Source organism: Salmo salar, chromosome 12 (assembly GCF_965601325.2).
Source record: "Salmo salar chromosome 12, fSalSal1, whole genome shotgun sequence".
In the NCBI taxonomy this organism is placed as follows: domain Eukaryota; kingdom Metazoa; phylum Chordata; class Actinopteri; order Salmoniformes; family Salmonidae; genus Salmo; species Salmo salar.
Genome location: NC_138302.1, coordinates 70,992,481 through 71,008,598, shown reverse-complemented (window position 1 = coordinate 71,008,598; position 16,118 = coordinate 70,992,481). Strand labels below are relative to the sequence as shown.

The window sequence follows — 16,118 nt, the reverse complement described above, 5'->3', positions numbered from 1 at the left end:
ACGCTCTTATCCAGAGCGACTTACAAATTGGTGCATTCACCATCCAGTGGAACAAACTGCATACTTTCAAGACAAGTTGTAATGGGAGTGTCACACAACATGTAGTCAAGTGACTCCAAGTTTACTTTGATATGATGGTTATTAGCAGGAGTGGAAAGAGTACCGAAATAGTTACTTGAGTTACTTTTAAAATAAAAACATTGACCTTGATAATTAGCTAATTTAACTCAGGTTACCTGAATGTTGTTACATATGATATTTTCCATACATTCAATTGAAAAAGGAAGCGAGGAAATTAATGATGGGATTTGATTAATGCCCGGGCAATTAAGTGAACCGTGTTAGCATTGATTGCATTGGATTTGGAACCGGGCTGCCTCCAGGGCATGAGCTGGAGGCCTACAGCAAAGTCGGCTCAAAACAAAAGTGATGTAAATTAAGCACGTAGAGTAGCCTAATGAGTAGGATTCTGTAACACGAGCTGGATACCAACCAGTACTCTACCCTGCATCTTAAAGACTGCTGCCCTCTTACAAAAATATAAATGCCACATGCAACATTTTCAAAGATTTTAGTGAGTTACAGTTCATATAAGGAAATCAGTCAATTAGAATAAATTAATTAGGCTCAAATCTATGGATTTCACATGACTGGGCAGGGGTGCAGCCATGAGTGGGCCTTGGTGGGCATAGGCTCATCCACTGGGGAGCCAGGCCCAGCCAATCAGAATACGTTTTTCACCACAAAATGGCTACGGAGTCGCCTCAGACGACTGTTTTTATTATTAAAGTTTATTTGAGTAGGAACAGATACAATAACACATTGCAATTTACAACAAGTAAGCTGCATTGCACCATAACATGTTAGCTTGTTCTAATTTACAGTGCCCGTCCCTAGATAGAAAATTAAAACAAAATAAAGACAAAATACATACACATACAGTTGAAGTCAGAAGTTTATACACCTTAGCCAAATACATTTAAACTCAGTTTCACAATTCCTGACATTTAATCCTAGTAAAAATGACCGATCTTAGGTCAGTTAGGATCTTCCTGACTGATGTCTTGAGATGTTGCTTCAATATATCCACATCATTTTCCTACCTCATGATGCCATCTATTTTGTGAAGTGCACCAGTCCCTCCTGCAGAAAAACACCCCCACAACGTGATACTGCCACCCTCGTGCTTCACGGTTGGGATGGTGTTCTTCGGCTTACAAGCCTCCCCCTTTTTGCTCCAAACAACGACGGTCATTATGGACAAACAGTTCTATTTTTGTTTCATCAGACCAGAGGGCATTTCTCCAAAAAGTCAAATCTTTGTCCCCATGTGCAGTGGCAAACCGTAGTCTGGCTTTTTTATGGCGGTTTTGGAGCAGTGGCTTCTTCCTTGCTGAGCGGCCTTTCAGGTTATGTTGATATAGGACTCGTTTTACTGTGGATATAGATACTTTTGTACCGGTTTCCTCCAGCATTTTCACAAGGTCCTTTGCTGTTGTTCTGGGATTGATTTGCACTTTAAGCACCAAAGTACATTTATCTCATAACATAGACTAAGTATATTTTCTGTGCCAAGGCCAACCTTTGTTAGCTCGGTAAGAACAAGGTGTGTAAATGATAAAGAATCACAGTATTTTGTGGTTGCCATTGGCAGCAACCGCTCTCACATGTTATTGTTTTCATCCAGGTAATGAGTGACGATGGCTATATTTTCACATCCAGTAGGATCCTTGGTCCCGTCTACCTTCAGTGTGTACCAAGATTCTCTGATTTCTTTAACTATTTCCTCAGTGACAATCTCTCTCATGAGTGACGTCATTTTGAATATCATGTGACGTGTGAGGCATTGTGGGGCATGGGGCTAAACACCGTGGCAAGTTCCTTGTCTTCAGAGTATATACCATCATAGACAGAAAACGTCTACTGCCCTCTTGACACTAACGCGTCCAATGTCCCCCTCAGTGGTTGCTGGTTTGAAACAAGGAACTCAATGATGTCCACAATCGCCAACAAATACATGTGATTTCTTTCCAGCTGCTCATCATTAACAAGTGTTGACACCAATGTTCCCAAGCACTTCAAACTAGGTTTTTCTTTCCGCAGTGCATTTCAAACGGTCCTTGCTTGATGCGTGCCTAGCGAATCCTTTGGTACTATCAATAGAATTCTTCCAGTTAGAATACCCATCTTGGGTGAAGGCCTTGTCTGCATTATCATTGGACCCAACACAGAACTTTCCACATGTGAAACGAAATGCACCATATGCAGTATCTGAGTATTACTGCCACTTTCTTCCTATGAAGTAGTTTCTATTAAATGAGTGTTTTTGGACAGAACCTGCAGCTAGGGTATGATTCTAGGCTAACCTGGGCTGGCTCCTCTGTTCCAAGATAATCAGGAACAGTCGAAGGTGGAGGCTACTGTGAGCCATTATGGCGGCGTTTGTAAAAGGGTGGGTAGGCTCTGCACATGGAACTAGCTGGAGCTCGGCAGAATTATCACTGTTGGGCTTTGCAGCGGCCTCAGTGGTTTGCTGCTCATTGCTCTCCTTTGTTTGGGTACTTTGGCAAAGCCAATTTCTGATATCCATCGTGGCAGATTAGCTGCTTCGAGCTAGCTAAATAGTCTAAGGCTAATAACACTAACACTTTTTACAGCTATAGCTAAGAGGGAAGCAGCTTGAACTGTAAACTGGTGCTTAAGAACAGCCCTTAGGCTTGGTATATTTAAGCAATAAATACCAAAAATGTTAAAAAAAATAAAGCAGAGCGCGTGTGGTATATCGGCCATATACCACAAACCCCTGAGGTGCCTTATTGCTATTATAAACTGGTTACCAACATAAATAGAACAGTAAACAAGTATTTTTTCGTCATACCCGTGGTGTCTGATACAGTAAACACATGGCTGAAATGCTGTTTCAGCCACTCAGCATCCAGGACCCAAACTACCTGGTTTTAAATCTGTATTACACAGAAGCTTTAGCCATTACTCCCTGTCTGTCTATTCTGTTGTGTTTGTTACCAACATGGCACTTATCATACAGACACATTTATATATTTATACTTGTACTTATATTGGACAAGGATTAGCTATTCAAATCACTGAATGTTTTGGTTTTTCTGTGTTTTTTGTCAGATTTGACATGTTTTGTCAGTCTAGTTCACAGCTTTGTAGAGGAGCACACTACTAGTGTGTGTATTGTATTATTCTGATTGACATTAGACACTGCTTACTCAACATCAGGTGCAGTAATTAGTTTACACTCTTTATTCATTATTTATCTCATGGAGACAACACATTTTCACACGAGGGACCTAGAGGTAATATAATTAATGTAGTTATTGTAGAATTACATTCCTAAATAAAACATCATTAAATGTGTATTGTGCACTAGGCTAGGTCATTTCTTTCACTGTTCAAATCCATATCTACTGAGGTTGAATTACTCAAAAAAACAGGTGTCTTCCAAGATTCAGTGTTGAGCTGATACATTGTACTGAGACAGTTCTGTCTCTGATAAGACGTTGAGAACCAGGACTCAGAGTGTATGTGTGTCTTTGGTTGTGAACCAGATGACAGCACCAAACATCTGTGTGTGTGTGTGTGTCAATAACCCATGTCATACATAACATTTTATCTTCAGAAAGGCATCACACACACACACACACACACACACACACACACACACACACACACACACACACACACACACACACACACACACACACACACACACACACACACACACACACACACACACACACACACACACACACACACACACACACACACAAAGACAGAGGGACTCACAGAAGACCATAGGATTACTGAAGAGTGGTACGAAATGATATAGTCCTTTAATTCCAGCAATTTAGAAAGTCCTGCAGAGAGAGAACCCCACTACAGTCATGGGGTTACAGAGAGAGAGAGAGAGAGAGAGGAGGGGGGGTATGAGTGTGTTTGTGTGTGTATATCTGTATGCATGTTCAGTATGTATGTATGGTATGTGTGTGTGTGTGTGTTATGCCTTTCTGAAGATACAGTGTAATGTATCACATGGGTATGGGTTATGCGGAAGGGCGGGGTTGATCAGTCCATTATACTTTCTAAACCTCGGTGTCGTCCCACCACTGAGTCTGTTCCTAACCCAACCCAGAGTTGCCCTAGTCAGCGCCATCTATTTACAATATCCATCTATTAATTTATGTTCTAAATAGAAGATTCTGGCCCCAGTGATTCCCAAACACTGCAGCCTTTACAGCCATGCAGCCTCTCTCTTAGACTGCTCATTCACTCATCAAATCAACACAATTCACAACATCAAATCAACATACATCAGTTATTACTCAAAGCTAATTAAAGAGATGCTACTCTGTGGTGAGCCTGGCTCCTGATTTGTTACTATGTCTTGAGCTTGGCTCTTGATTGGTTAAGGCCTCCTATGTTTGGGCCCCTGCCTGAGGGCAGGGGTTGTGAGGTGTGTGAGGTTCATGAGATATTAGGCACCACGCTGTTCTGTTCGTTAACTTAGCCGCTAATCTACCGCGGTTAGCGCTGAAGCTCTACTGGCCCGAGGCAAGAAAAAAGAATTAACAAAAAAAGAAAAGAAAATGTGATAAACAATTACAAAAACAGCGAACTGAGACAAAATGAAATGAAAAATAAACACCTTATTTATAGAATAAATATAGTATGTACAATTTGCTTTGTGTGCATCTAAAAATAAATAGACAAAGCATTCCTTCCCCCCTGAAGAAGTATTCACAACCTCTGACCCGTGCTGGGGCAGAAAGCTGCCACAGGTTCACTAACATCCAGGCTTCTGCTTCAAGAATCCAGAGGACTTTCTAGAATAGAATCTTGGATACAGGTTCTAGAATCCAGAGGGTATAGATTCTATAATCAAGGATACAGGTTTTAGAATCCAGAGGAAAGGTTCTAGAATAGAATCTTGGATACAGGTTCTAGAATCCAGAGGGTATAGATTCTATAATCAAGGATACAGGTTTTAGAATCCAGAGGAAAGGTTCTAGAATAGAATCTTGGATACAGGTTCTAGAATCCAGAGGGTATAGATTCTATAATCAAGAATACAGGTTTTAGAATCCAGAGGGAAGGTTCTAGAATAGAATCGTGGATACATTTTCTAGTATTCAGAAGGTATAGATCATACAACCAAGGATAAAGGATCTAGAATACCCAGGTTCTAGAAAAAAGAAGATACAAGTTCTAGAATCTAGAAAACACAGGTTCTAGATCAGAATCTTGGATACGGGTTCTAGAATCTAGATGAAGGGAATGGTGAACAGAGAGGCGATCAGCACAGAGGCGAACAGCACTGTCTCATATTCACACATATGACAATCTCTCCATCTGGTGTCTATGTGTATACTACAGTACTTTCCACACAGTGACACTATAATCCACTGGGGCTGTCTCAATTATAGACATGACATAATCATTCTCTATGACCAACACACAAGATGACAGAAGGATTAGGAAAAATAATGAAGTTAAAGAAAAATCTAACAGACTCAACTTACACTTTGTAAAATGGGTCACAAACCTAAGCAGGAAAAAATTATAATTTTAAAGAGAAGGAAACTTAATTCATAACGCACACGTTTTGCATATTCATATTATGTGCCCTGCACATGCATTCTGCTGGCCCCTTAAAAACATAGAAATCTAACAAGCACCAGATAAGGAAACATCAGATGATAACACATGCATTTCACCATCAAGCTGGGCTCTGCTGCTTAGAGAATTAGTGTCTATACTGACAGTAGGTAGATGAGGGTTGGATAAGAGACCGTTTTGAAGCTTGGTGTCTCCTGGCAGATATTGTAGGTCAGCTGCACATTGTGTGTGACGTTGTGTTTGTACCATGATAAAGAGAGAGAGACATGACATTTTGTTACACAATATCCCTAACAGAGAGATCGAGAGAGACATGACATTTTGTTACATGATATCCATAATGGTGGCAATATTGGCTTGACAAATCATCCTTCAACAAACTGCAATTTTTGATAACGTTCATCTCACATCAGTTGACATCCTGTCTTTCCTCACTAACCATTGAAGCCCAGTTAAGCCTTCCAATCAGAACACACCAAACAAGTAAAGCCACCTTTTTTACAGATTCTCCTAATTCCTTGCGGTGGGAAAAAATGTCATACAATTTGGAGAGCAGATTTCACCTAGAATAGCCTCTTTCTCAATAAGAGCTGTCTCTACCCTCTCTGCTCTCTTTCTGGTCTCTCTCTGGCCTCCCAGTAAGGCCACTCTAACCTCGGTGAACCCTATGTGCGCATGGCCGCAGGAAGATGTTTTGGGGTGGGGGTGCTTGTTGACGGGGGGAGGAGGCAACGAATACACATTAAAAAAATGTAATATTATTTTAGTTTTCTCAGATTTATCAGGGGGTGCTGCAGCACCCTCAGCACCCCAACTTCCTTCAGCTATGTGTGTGCATAACCATCATCCAGCCAGAAACTTCGGCAGGCCGGACAAACATAGAGACAGAAATTTGGGCTAAGTGTTTGTGTGCAAAAAAAGTAGACAAAGAAGAAACAACAATCTAATTTAAGACATTTCACTATCATAGCCCTTTAGGGGGATTTAGGGGAGAACAAGGAAGTGTTGACGCTTAGTTGTGGAGCGCTGCCGCCTTAGGGACCACTAAGGACAGGGTTGGCAAGAACTGGGCTGACTTTTATTCAAGAAACAACCCTCCAACTGAGTGCGAAACATGATTGTGTATAGAGGTTCCTGGCACCTGACCTTACGAACTGGCACCACGTTAGTGACCTCTGTCCACAGAATAGTTTGAAGTTTCATCTCACTGCTGATACATGGTCAGGTATGTTTTCATCTCTCCCCAATGGTTCAGGTTAGGATTTGGGAAAGGTAAGCTGATCCAAGATCTGTGCTTAAAGGGCAACTTCTACCCAGAGATGTTAACACTTCCTGTTTCTGTTCAGGTTAGTGTTCAGACATCTACTGACTGGGTTGGAAGGTTGTTACCTAAGTGGATTCAGGTCTATACATTCTGGTCCCTGTGCAGCAGACCCCACTGAATCACTACTCTAAAGGGAAGGCAAATTGGGATGGTCATGTGCACTCCCCTTCATCAAACATAATTCACATAGGGACCGATTCCGACTTAGGAAATATATGCCTTTTGTACGCGCGCCTTTCCTACGCACTTCTTAGTAGTTGGTATTCAGACTTACCTTATGCAGGTGCGAAACGGGCTTTGCAGACGTGGTTCCCTTGAGAATGCTGAATACATTTAATTCAACTGCTAAAAACCCTACCGCTAGCTGGCCAACAGATTTTCTTGTGTTGCTTTCAATCAATACGGTTTTCAGTACATTTGTCTTAAGACATCCCTTAAATACGGTGTATTTGAAATTTGAATTTTGTCAACCGACTCATTAGAATACATCGGTTCAGAATAAAGGGATCAACGAAAGAAAGCCATCTAAATACACTACCTGTCAAAAGTTTTAGAACACTTACTCATCCAAGGGTTTTTCTTTATTTTTTACTATTTTCTTCATTGTAGAATAATAGTGAAGACATCAAAACTATGAAATAACACATATGGAATCATGTAGTAACCAAAAAAGTGTTAAACAAATCTAAATATATTTTATATTTGAGATTCTTCAAAAAGCCACCCTTTGCCTTGATGACAGCTTTGCACACTCTTGGTATTCTCTCAACCAGCTTCACCTGGAATGCTTTTCCAACAGTCTTGAAGGAGTTCCCACATATGCTGAGCACTTGTTGGATGCTTTTCCTTCACTCTGCGGTCCGACTCATCCCAAACCATCTCAACTGAAGAATCTCTAATCTCAAATATGTTTTGTTTAACAGTTTTTTGGTAAGTACATGATTCCATATGTGTTATTTCCTAGTTGTGATGTCTTCACTCTTATTCTACAAAGCAGAAAATAGTAAAAATAAAGAAAAACCCTTGAAAAATGGAGGAGGAAGTCTTCTAGGTAGGTCTTCTAAAATGTTTGACCGGAATTGTATATGCATATTCGTCTCCTTTTCAGCACCAACTGGTAGATTTAGAAATACTGTGATCATGTAGATTATTTGGGCACATTTTAGGGTTAGGAAAGTATGTTTGAATCATAAGAAAAACACTGGTTTGGAGAGCCTTTACACACTAAATATATTGATTAATCAAAAATACAGTAGTTTGATTTATCCTGAATCAAGTACCATCCATTAAATATTGGAAGGTGGCCTCCCAAGTGGCGTAGTGGTCTAAGGCAGTGCATCGCAATTCTAGCTGTGCCACTAGAGATCCTGGGTCGAGTCCAGGCTCTGTCGCAGCCGGCCGTGACTGGGAGACCCATGGGCCAGCGCACAATTGGCCCAGCTTCGTCCGGGCTAGGGGAGGGTTTGGCCGGCAGGGATGTTCTTGTCCCATCGCGCTCTAGCGACTCCTGTGGCGGGCAGGGCGCAATGCACGCTGACACGGTCGCCAGGTGTACGGTGTTTCCTCCGACACATTGGTGCGGCTGGATTCCGGGTTAAGCGGGCATTGTGTCAAGGGTTGGGTTGTGTTTCGGAGGACGCACCTCTCTCGACCTTCGCCTCTCCCTTGAACGAGTAAGTCCGTACGGGAGTCGCAGCAATGGGACAAGACTGTAACTATCAATTGGATACCACGAAATTGGGGAGCAAAAGGGGTAACATAAAAATAAATAAAACATTTAATAACAAATATTGGAACTGTATGACTATGGTCAAGTCATCGTGAACAAGGCTCCAGGTTTAAACTGCTACGTGTGGTTTGAGTTCCATAGTGATTCTAATAGGCTACGTGTCCCTAATTATTGGACAGCATTAACCTAATATGATCCAGTACTGCTAGAGACCCTCAGGAACAACTACACAGACGTGACAGAGGAGAGAAAGGTCAACAGAATGGAATGATGCAAAGGGTACAAACTGAAGAACTAACACTAAAGTGACAGTTCTAAATGTATGTGGGTATTATTGACTGTGGCTCCCGATAGTGGCTAATATTTAACATGATACAAATTGTAAAATAAAATGGAGAAAAGCCGGGGGATATAATTACATTTTTTTAAAGCGCTTATATCAAGTGGGCAGGTTCAGCCCTACAGAAGCCTTTAGCTTGGATCTCCAAATTTCATCTACGCAAATTATGGAGGCACACAATGAAACTGGAATAACAGCACATCTATTTATAGCCTACTTCCTTTATAGCCTACTTCACTGTGTCATGTTGATATGATTTTCAGTTTGTTTCCATACAACTGGTTTCATATTCGTCTCCACGGATCATAAGGAAAAATCATCTAAAACAATTGCTGTGTGTATTTACAATCCCCTTCTCCAAATGGATTACTCATTTATCTAGTTTTTATCAATTTATAAATTAAAGTGCATGGAGAAAGCTGTTATTTCTATCGGAAAAAAGAAAGTAGACGCTTTTTCCACTTGGAACCGGCAGGTTCCCCCAACCTTACTCCTGGTTTCCTCGCGTGTAAAGGTGGTCAAGGTCAGAATACGGTGTACACACCTTCATTTCTTAGATCTCCACCCTGAACGAATAGCGGGTGAATATCACGTTATTCTCATGCTTAAATTCAAGGTCAGAATACGCATACAGAGAAAATGACCTTCCATTTACTAGCGCTTAACTCGGGTCGGAATCGGCCCCATATCTCATCATTAATTAATCTCTTTATATATATATATATAGCACTTGGTGATAAAGCATTCTAGGCTTGTGTGAGTTTTTTTGCTGTCTGTCTTCATTTCAAGTCTTTAAAATATATCTCATCTTTACAAATGCGGCCAACGTGACTGGCCCAAGGGAGAATGTCCCCATTGAAAATAATGAGGATTAATCTTCCCAATGATATAACAAATATCGATTCATATCAAATTCACTATTACCAATAATAATCATAATCATTGTAGTAATAATAATAAAAAACAATAGTAGTAGAACTCTCTTATTTAGTCAAATAAAGAAAGAGTGGAGTAGTCTGAGACCCAGGGAGGGGAGGGGGAGGTGGGGGTCAAAGGGTCAGGGATTAGATCTGGGTCTGAAAGTCATTCAGCTGTTCTGTGGTTCAGATGTCTAGAGGGAGATACTGTACAGTTCCGTTGTTCAGGTTGTTTCCGGTGTTCTGGCGTTGATGCCGTGTATGTATGCTGTCCAGGTGTGTGTGTGTGTTCAGTCTCCCACGTCGGTGTCTCTGTCTCCAATGAGCCAGAGCACATGGAAGCAGAGGGCCAGGAAGCCGGTCCCCAGCAGATCTCCCAGGGCCGTTAGGTAAGGAATAGAGAAGTTATCAGGGTTCATCCCCCTACTCCACATCCAGTGGACCATCCAGTCAGCCAGGTACAACAGGATCAACACCTAGAGACAGAGAGGGAGAGTGGTGAGGGTGTGTGGTGTGTGTGTGTGTGTGTGTGTGTGTGTGTGTGTGTGTGTGTGTGTGTGTGTGTGTGTGTGTGTGTGTGTGTGTGTGTGTGTGTGGGTGTGTGTGTGTGTGTGTGTGTGTGTGTGTGCGCAAGTGGTGCGTGTGTGTGCGTGTACCTGCAGTAGAGCAGCTGCCATATAAAAGGCAATGAATGTGGATGTTAGAGTGGTGTGTCCTCCCTGCATGGAGTTGATAGTGTAGAGGAAGACCAGGTGACCTGGAGCAACCAGGAGGAAGAGCACCCGTGCCGAACGAGAGTTCACATCTGAGAGAGAGAGAGAGAGAGAGAGAGGAGAGAGAGAGAGAGAGAGAGAGGGAGAGGCAAGAAAGATGTGTTTACATAATAACACTCAACAAACCACCATTTTGATTACAATCTTGCATCAGTAAACATTTACCCTTCACATAAAACCAATCAATACTCACTGGAGCCGAAGAAGGAGGTGCAGGGAGTGGGGCATTTCCTGGGGTTGGGGTCAGGCTCTCCCATTGGGATACCGTTCATGTGCAGATAGGTGGAGATTCTACTGGCCTGCACTGCAACCAGGTTACCTCCCACACCTGGCAGAGCACATCACAGTACACGTATGAGACAGACAGGCATAGTCTATGAGGGGTCTCGTATCAGTGGTTGTGTATGAGTGGTTATGTGCTGGGTATTTCAATGCCAGGAGTCTCACCATTGATAACAGGAGTGAAGACAGCCATACCAGCAAAGTTGGGGTTGGACACAGTCTTATCTAGGATCAGACCCCCAACACTGAGGAGAGACAGAGGAGGGGAGGTGAGACACAGGACAGACACAGGAGAGCACAGAGGAGGGGAGGTGAGACACAGGACAGACACAGGAGAGCACAGAGGAGGGGAGGTGAGACACAGGACAGACACAGGAGAGCACAGAGGAGGGGAGGTGAGACACAGGACAGACACAGGAGAGCACAGAGGAGGGGAGGTGAGACACAGGACAGACACAGGAGAGCACAGAGGAGGGGAGGTGAGACACAGGACAGACACAGGAGAGCACAGAGGAGGGGAGGTGAGACACAGGACAGACACAGGTGAGCACAGAGGAGGGGAGGTGAGACACAGGACAGACACAGGAGAGCACAGAGGAGGGGAGGTGAGACACAGGACAGACACAGGTGAGACAGAAGTAAGAGATGAGAAGTAGGTGAGACAGGTTAGAGAACAGTGACACAGATGAGAGGTAGGTGAGACAGGTTAGAGAACATACACAGATGGGAGATAGGTGAGACAAGATAGAGAACAGACACAGATGAGAGGTAGGTGAGACAAGTTAGAGAACAGACACAGATGAGAGGTGGGTGAGACAAGTTAGAGAACAGACACAGATGAGAGGTAGGTGAGACAAGTTGGAGAACAGAAACAGATGAGAGGTAGGTGAGACAAGTTAGAGAACAGAGACACAGATGAGAGGTAGGTGAGACAAGTTAGAGAACAGACACAGATGAGAGGTAGGTGAGACAAGTTAGAGAACAGACACAGATGAGAGGTAGGTGAGACAGGTTCGAGATTGTGACACAGATGAGAGGTAGGTGAGACAAATTAGAGAACAGACACAGATGAGAGGTAGGTGAGACAAGTTAGAGAACAGAGACACAGATGAGAGGTGGGTGAGACAGGTTAGAGAACAGATACACAGATGAGAGGTGGGAGAGACAGGTTGGAGAACAGACACAGATGAGAGGTGGGTGAGACAGGTTAGAGAACAGACACAGATGAGAGGTAGGTGAGACAAGTTAGAGAACAGAGACACAGATGAGAGGTGGGTGAGACAGGTTAGAGAACAGACACAGATGAGAGGTGGGTGAGACAAGTTAGAGAACAGACACAGATGAGAGGTAGGTGAGACGGGTTAGAGAACAGACACAGATGAGAGGTAGGTGAGACAGGTTAGAGAACAGACACAGATGAGAGGTAGGTGAGACAAGTTAGAGAACAGAGACACAGATGAGAGGTGGGTGAGACAGGTTAGAGAACAGTGACACAGATGAGAGGAAAGTTAGGCACAGAGAGAGGAGAGTAGGGGTGAGACACATAAGAGACACAGGTGAGAGAGTGGCTCAACATAGGTCTTGTACCTGCTGATTGCCATGGCGATGATGACAGGTTCCCAGCCTGAGTAGAGCACCTCTCTGGTGGACGGGATCCTCCGAGCGATCAGAACCCACAGAGGGGTCAGCGCCACAAACACAGCACACACCAACGGGTTGGCATAGTCGTTAAACTCTATAAGAGAACACACACACACACACACACACACACACACACACACAGGGGTTAACATCATCGTTATGCTATATAACACACACTTCATCAGCTCAATATAGAAACTCAGACTGGGTGTGAATGGGAAATCGTGAGTGTTCCCATGTATTTATGTGTGGTCGTGGGGGGCAATAAAAAACACGTTATTCTGAATCACATGCCACAGAGTGTGGTGATGGTGAAAACACAATCACTGAGCTAAAACTAGACGGCATAGCTATGGGATCACACAGTCAGACATACATACATCCCCTACCACTGTGAGGTTAGTGGTGGAGTCAAACCTCAAGTAGGCCTATGTTAAAATAAGATCCTTACTTTAAGAGTCTAGCAGTGAAGGGGTAAGTTAAAGTGTTTCTAATGGGACTTTTACTGCCTCACTCACACCCTGGGGTGAGACAGATAGGTGTAACACAGGGGTGGGCAACTCCTCCAGGGCCTGATTGGTGTCACACTTTTTCTCCATCCCTAGTAAACACAGCTGATTAATCAAATTGGAATTGTAAACTAAAGATCACGATTAGGTGATTATGGAGTCAGGTGTGTTGGCTGGGGCAAAAGTGTGACACCAATCAGGCCCTCGAGGACTGGAATTGCCCACCCCTGGTGTAACGTAAAGTGGGTGTTTGTGATGAGTGTGTTTGAGTGTGTGTGTTTGAGTGTGTATCTGTATCTCAAGCACTATATATACATGTTCTATTTAATTCTGAGATCACAAGTGTGTGTTTGTGTGTCTGTGTTTGTATCTGTATCACAAGTGTGTGTGTGTTTCTGTATCTTTCGTGTGTGTATGTGTGTGTGTGTGTCGTACCTAGCTCCTTGTACAATCCTGTGCTGATGCCAGCCAGAAGAGAGAGGGTGATCAGGTCTCCCAGACTGGCAGCGATGGGCGTGGCCACGTTGTCAGGGTTGATGCCCACCTTCCTGGCTGCAATGATCACACCAATCATAATGATCCCTGCAGACAGAAAGAGGGGCTTAATGTTAAACCCACCAATCATAATGATCTCTGCAGACAGAAAGAGGGGCTTAATGTTAAACCCACCAATCATAATCAGTTTTATGGAATTTGTAACATAAACTCAGCAAAAAAAGAAACATCCCTTTTTCAGGACCCTGTCTTTCAAAGATAATTAGTAAAAATCCAAATAACTTCACAGATCTTCATTCTAAAGGGTTTAAACTCTGTTTCCCATGCTTGTTCAATGAACCATAAACAATGAACATGCACCTGTGGAACAATCGTTAAGACACTAACAGCTTACAGGCGTAGGCAAATAAGGTCACAGTTATGAAAATGTAGGACACTAAAGAGGCCTTTCTACTCACTCTGAAAAACACATTTACATTTACATTTTAGTCATTTAGCAGACGCTCTTATCCAGAGCGACTTACAGTAGTGAATGCATACATTTCATACATTTTTTCCCGTACTGGTCCCCCGTGGGAATCGAACCCACAACCCAGGTGTTGCAAACACCATGCTCTACCAACTGAGCCACACGGGACCAAAAGAAAGATGCCCAGGGTCCCTGCTCATCTGTGTGAACGTGCCATAGGCATGCTGCAAGGAGGCATGAGGACTGCAGATGTGGCCAGGGCAATAAATTGCAATGTCCGTACTGTGAGATGCTTAAGACAGCGCTACAGGGAGACAGGACGGACAGCTGATCATCCTCGCAGTGGCAGACCATGTGTAACAACACCAACACAGGATCGGTACATCCGAACATCACACTTGCGGGACAGGTACAGGATGGCAACAACAACTGCCTGAATTACACCAGGAATGCACAATCCCTCCATCAGTGCTCAGACTGTCCGCAATAGGCTGAGAGAGGCTGGACTGAGGGCTTGTAGGCCTGTTGTAAGGCAGGCCCTCACCTGACATCACCGGCAACAATGTCGCCTATGGGTACAAACCCACCGTCGCTGGACCAGACAGGACTGGCAAAAAGTGCTCTTCACTGACAAGTCGTGGTTTTGTCTCACCAGGGGTGATGGTTGGATTCACATTTATCGTCGAAGGAATGAGCGTTACACCGAGGCCTGTACTCTGGAGCGGGATCGATTTGGAGGTGGAGGGTCCGTCATGGTCTGGGGCAGTGTGTCACAGTATCATCGGACTGAGCTTGTTGTCATTGCAGGCAATCTCAACGCTGTGCGTTACAGGGAAGACGGTCCCGCGTGGCTCAGTTTGTAGAGCATGGTGTTTGCAACGCCAGGGTTGTGGGTTCGTTTCCCACGGGGGACCAGTATGGAGAAAAAATGTATGAAATGTATGCATTCATTACTGTAAGTCGCTCTGGATAAGAGCGTCTGCTAAATGACTAAAATGTAAATGTAAGACATCCTCCTCCCTCATGTGGTACCCTTCCTGCAGGCTCATCCTGACATGACCCTCCAGCATGACAATGCCCACCAGCCATTCTGCTCATTTTGTGCGTGATTTCTTGCAAGACAGGAATGTCAGTGTTCTGCCATGGCCAGCGAAGAGCCCGGATCTCAATCCCATTCAGCACGTCTGGGACCTGTTGGATCGGAGGGTGAGGGCTAGGGCCATTCCACCCAGAAATGTCTGGGAACTTGCAGGTGCCTTGGTGGAAGAGTGGGGTAACATCTCACAGCAAGAACTGGCAAATCTGGTGCAGTCCATGAGGAGGAGATGCACTGCAGTACTTAATGCAGCTGGTGGCCACACCAGATGCTGACTGTTACTTTTGATTTTGACCCCCCCCCCCTTTGTTCAGGGACACATTATTCCATTTCTGTTAGTCACATGTCTGTGGAACTTGTTCAGTTTGTCTCAGTTGTTGAATCTTGTTATGTTCATACAAATATTTACACATGTTAAGTTTGCTGAAAATAAATGCAGTTGACATTGAGGGGACGTTTCTTGTTTTGCTGAGTTGATATTATCCATTTTCCGCTGTCAAATCGTATCTAGGGTTACCATGTGCATATGAATAATTCCAGTCTGAAAAAAGTGAATCAGTATTATTGATTATTGTCTCCTATCCTCCTAGTGGTACCTAGTATCAGAGAGGCGATGAATGCGGTAGCCACACTGGAGGCACACAGCAAGATAGCATGTCCCAGTCTAAAGTTCCCCTCTGGGATCCAGCCAAAGATCACTGCTGCGATGGATGCCAGGAACCCTACTACTGTGGCCTGGACCTAGGAGGCAGAGAAAGGGAGGGAAGGGTTACTGTAAACTGTACTGCACGTGTGTGTGTGTGTGTGTGTGTGTGTGTGTGTGTGTGTGTGTGTGTGTGTGTGTGTGTGTGTGTGTGTGTGTGTGTGTGCAGTTTCCTGTAACACCCTGGTGAGCAGACC

At 43.8% G+C, this 16,118-nt stretch overlaps 1 protein-coding gene across 1 annotated transcript in view; it reads right to left on the bottom strand.

The window, feature by feature from the left end:
- Positions 1-3,836: 3,836 nt before the first annotated feature.
- LOC106565625 (solute carrier family 41 member 1) overlaps positions 3,837-16,118 on the bottom strand; it is a 36,306-nt gene continuing 24,024 nt past the window's right edge. The window contains exons 5-11 of the mRNA XM_014132936.3: positions 15,815-15,959; positions 13,594-13,740; positions 12,596-12,743; positions 11,174-11,253; positions 10,920-11,054; positions 10,610-10,758; positions 3,837-10,429 (exon numbers count right to left, since the gene is read on the bottom strand). Coding sequence (XP_013988411.1) covers positions 10,244-10,429; positions 10,610-10,758; positions 10,920-11,054; positions 11,174-11,253; positions 12,596-12,743; positions 13,594-13,740; positions 15,815-15,959 — 990 coding nt within the window. The 3' untranslated portion in view covers positions 3,837-10,243. The remainder of the gene's footprint in view (positions 10,430-10,609; positions 10,759-10,919; positions 11,055-11,173; positions 11,254-12,595; positions 12,744-13,593; positions 13,741-15,814; positions 15,960-16,118) is intronic.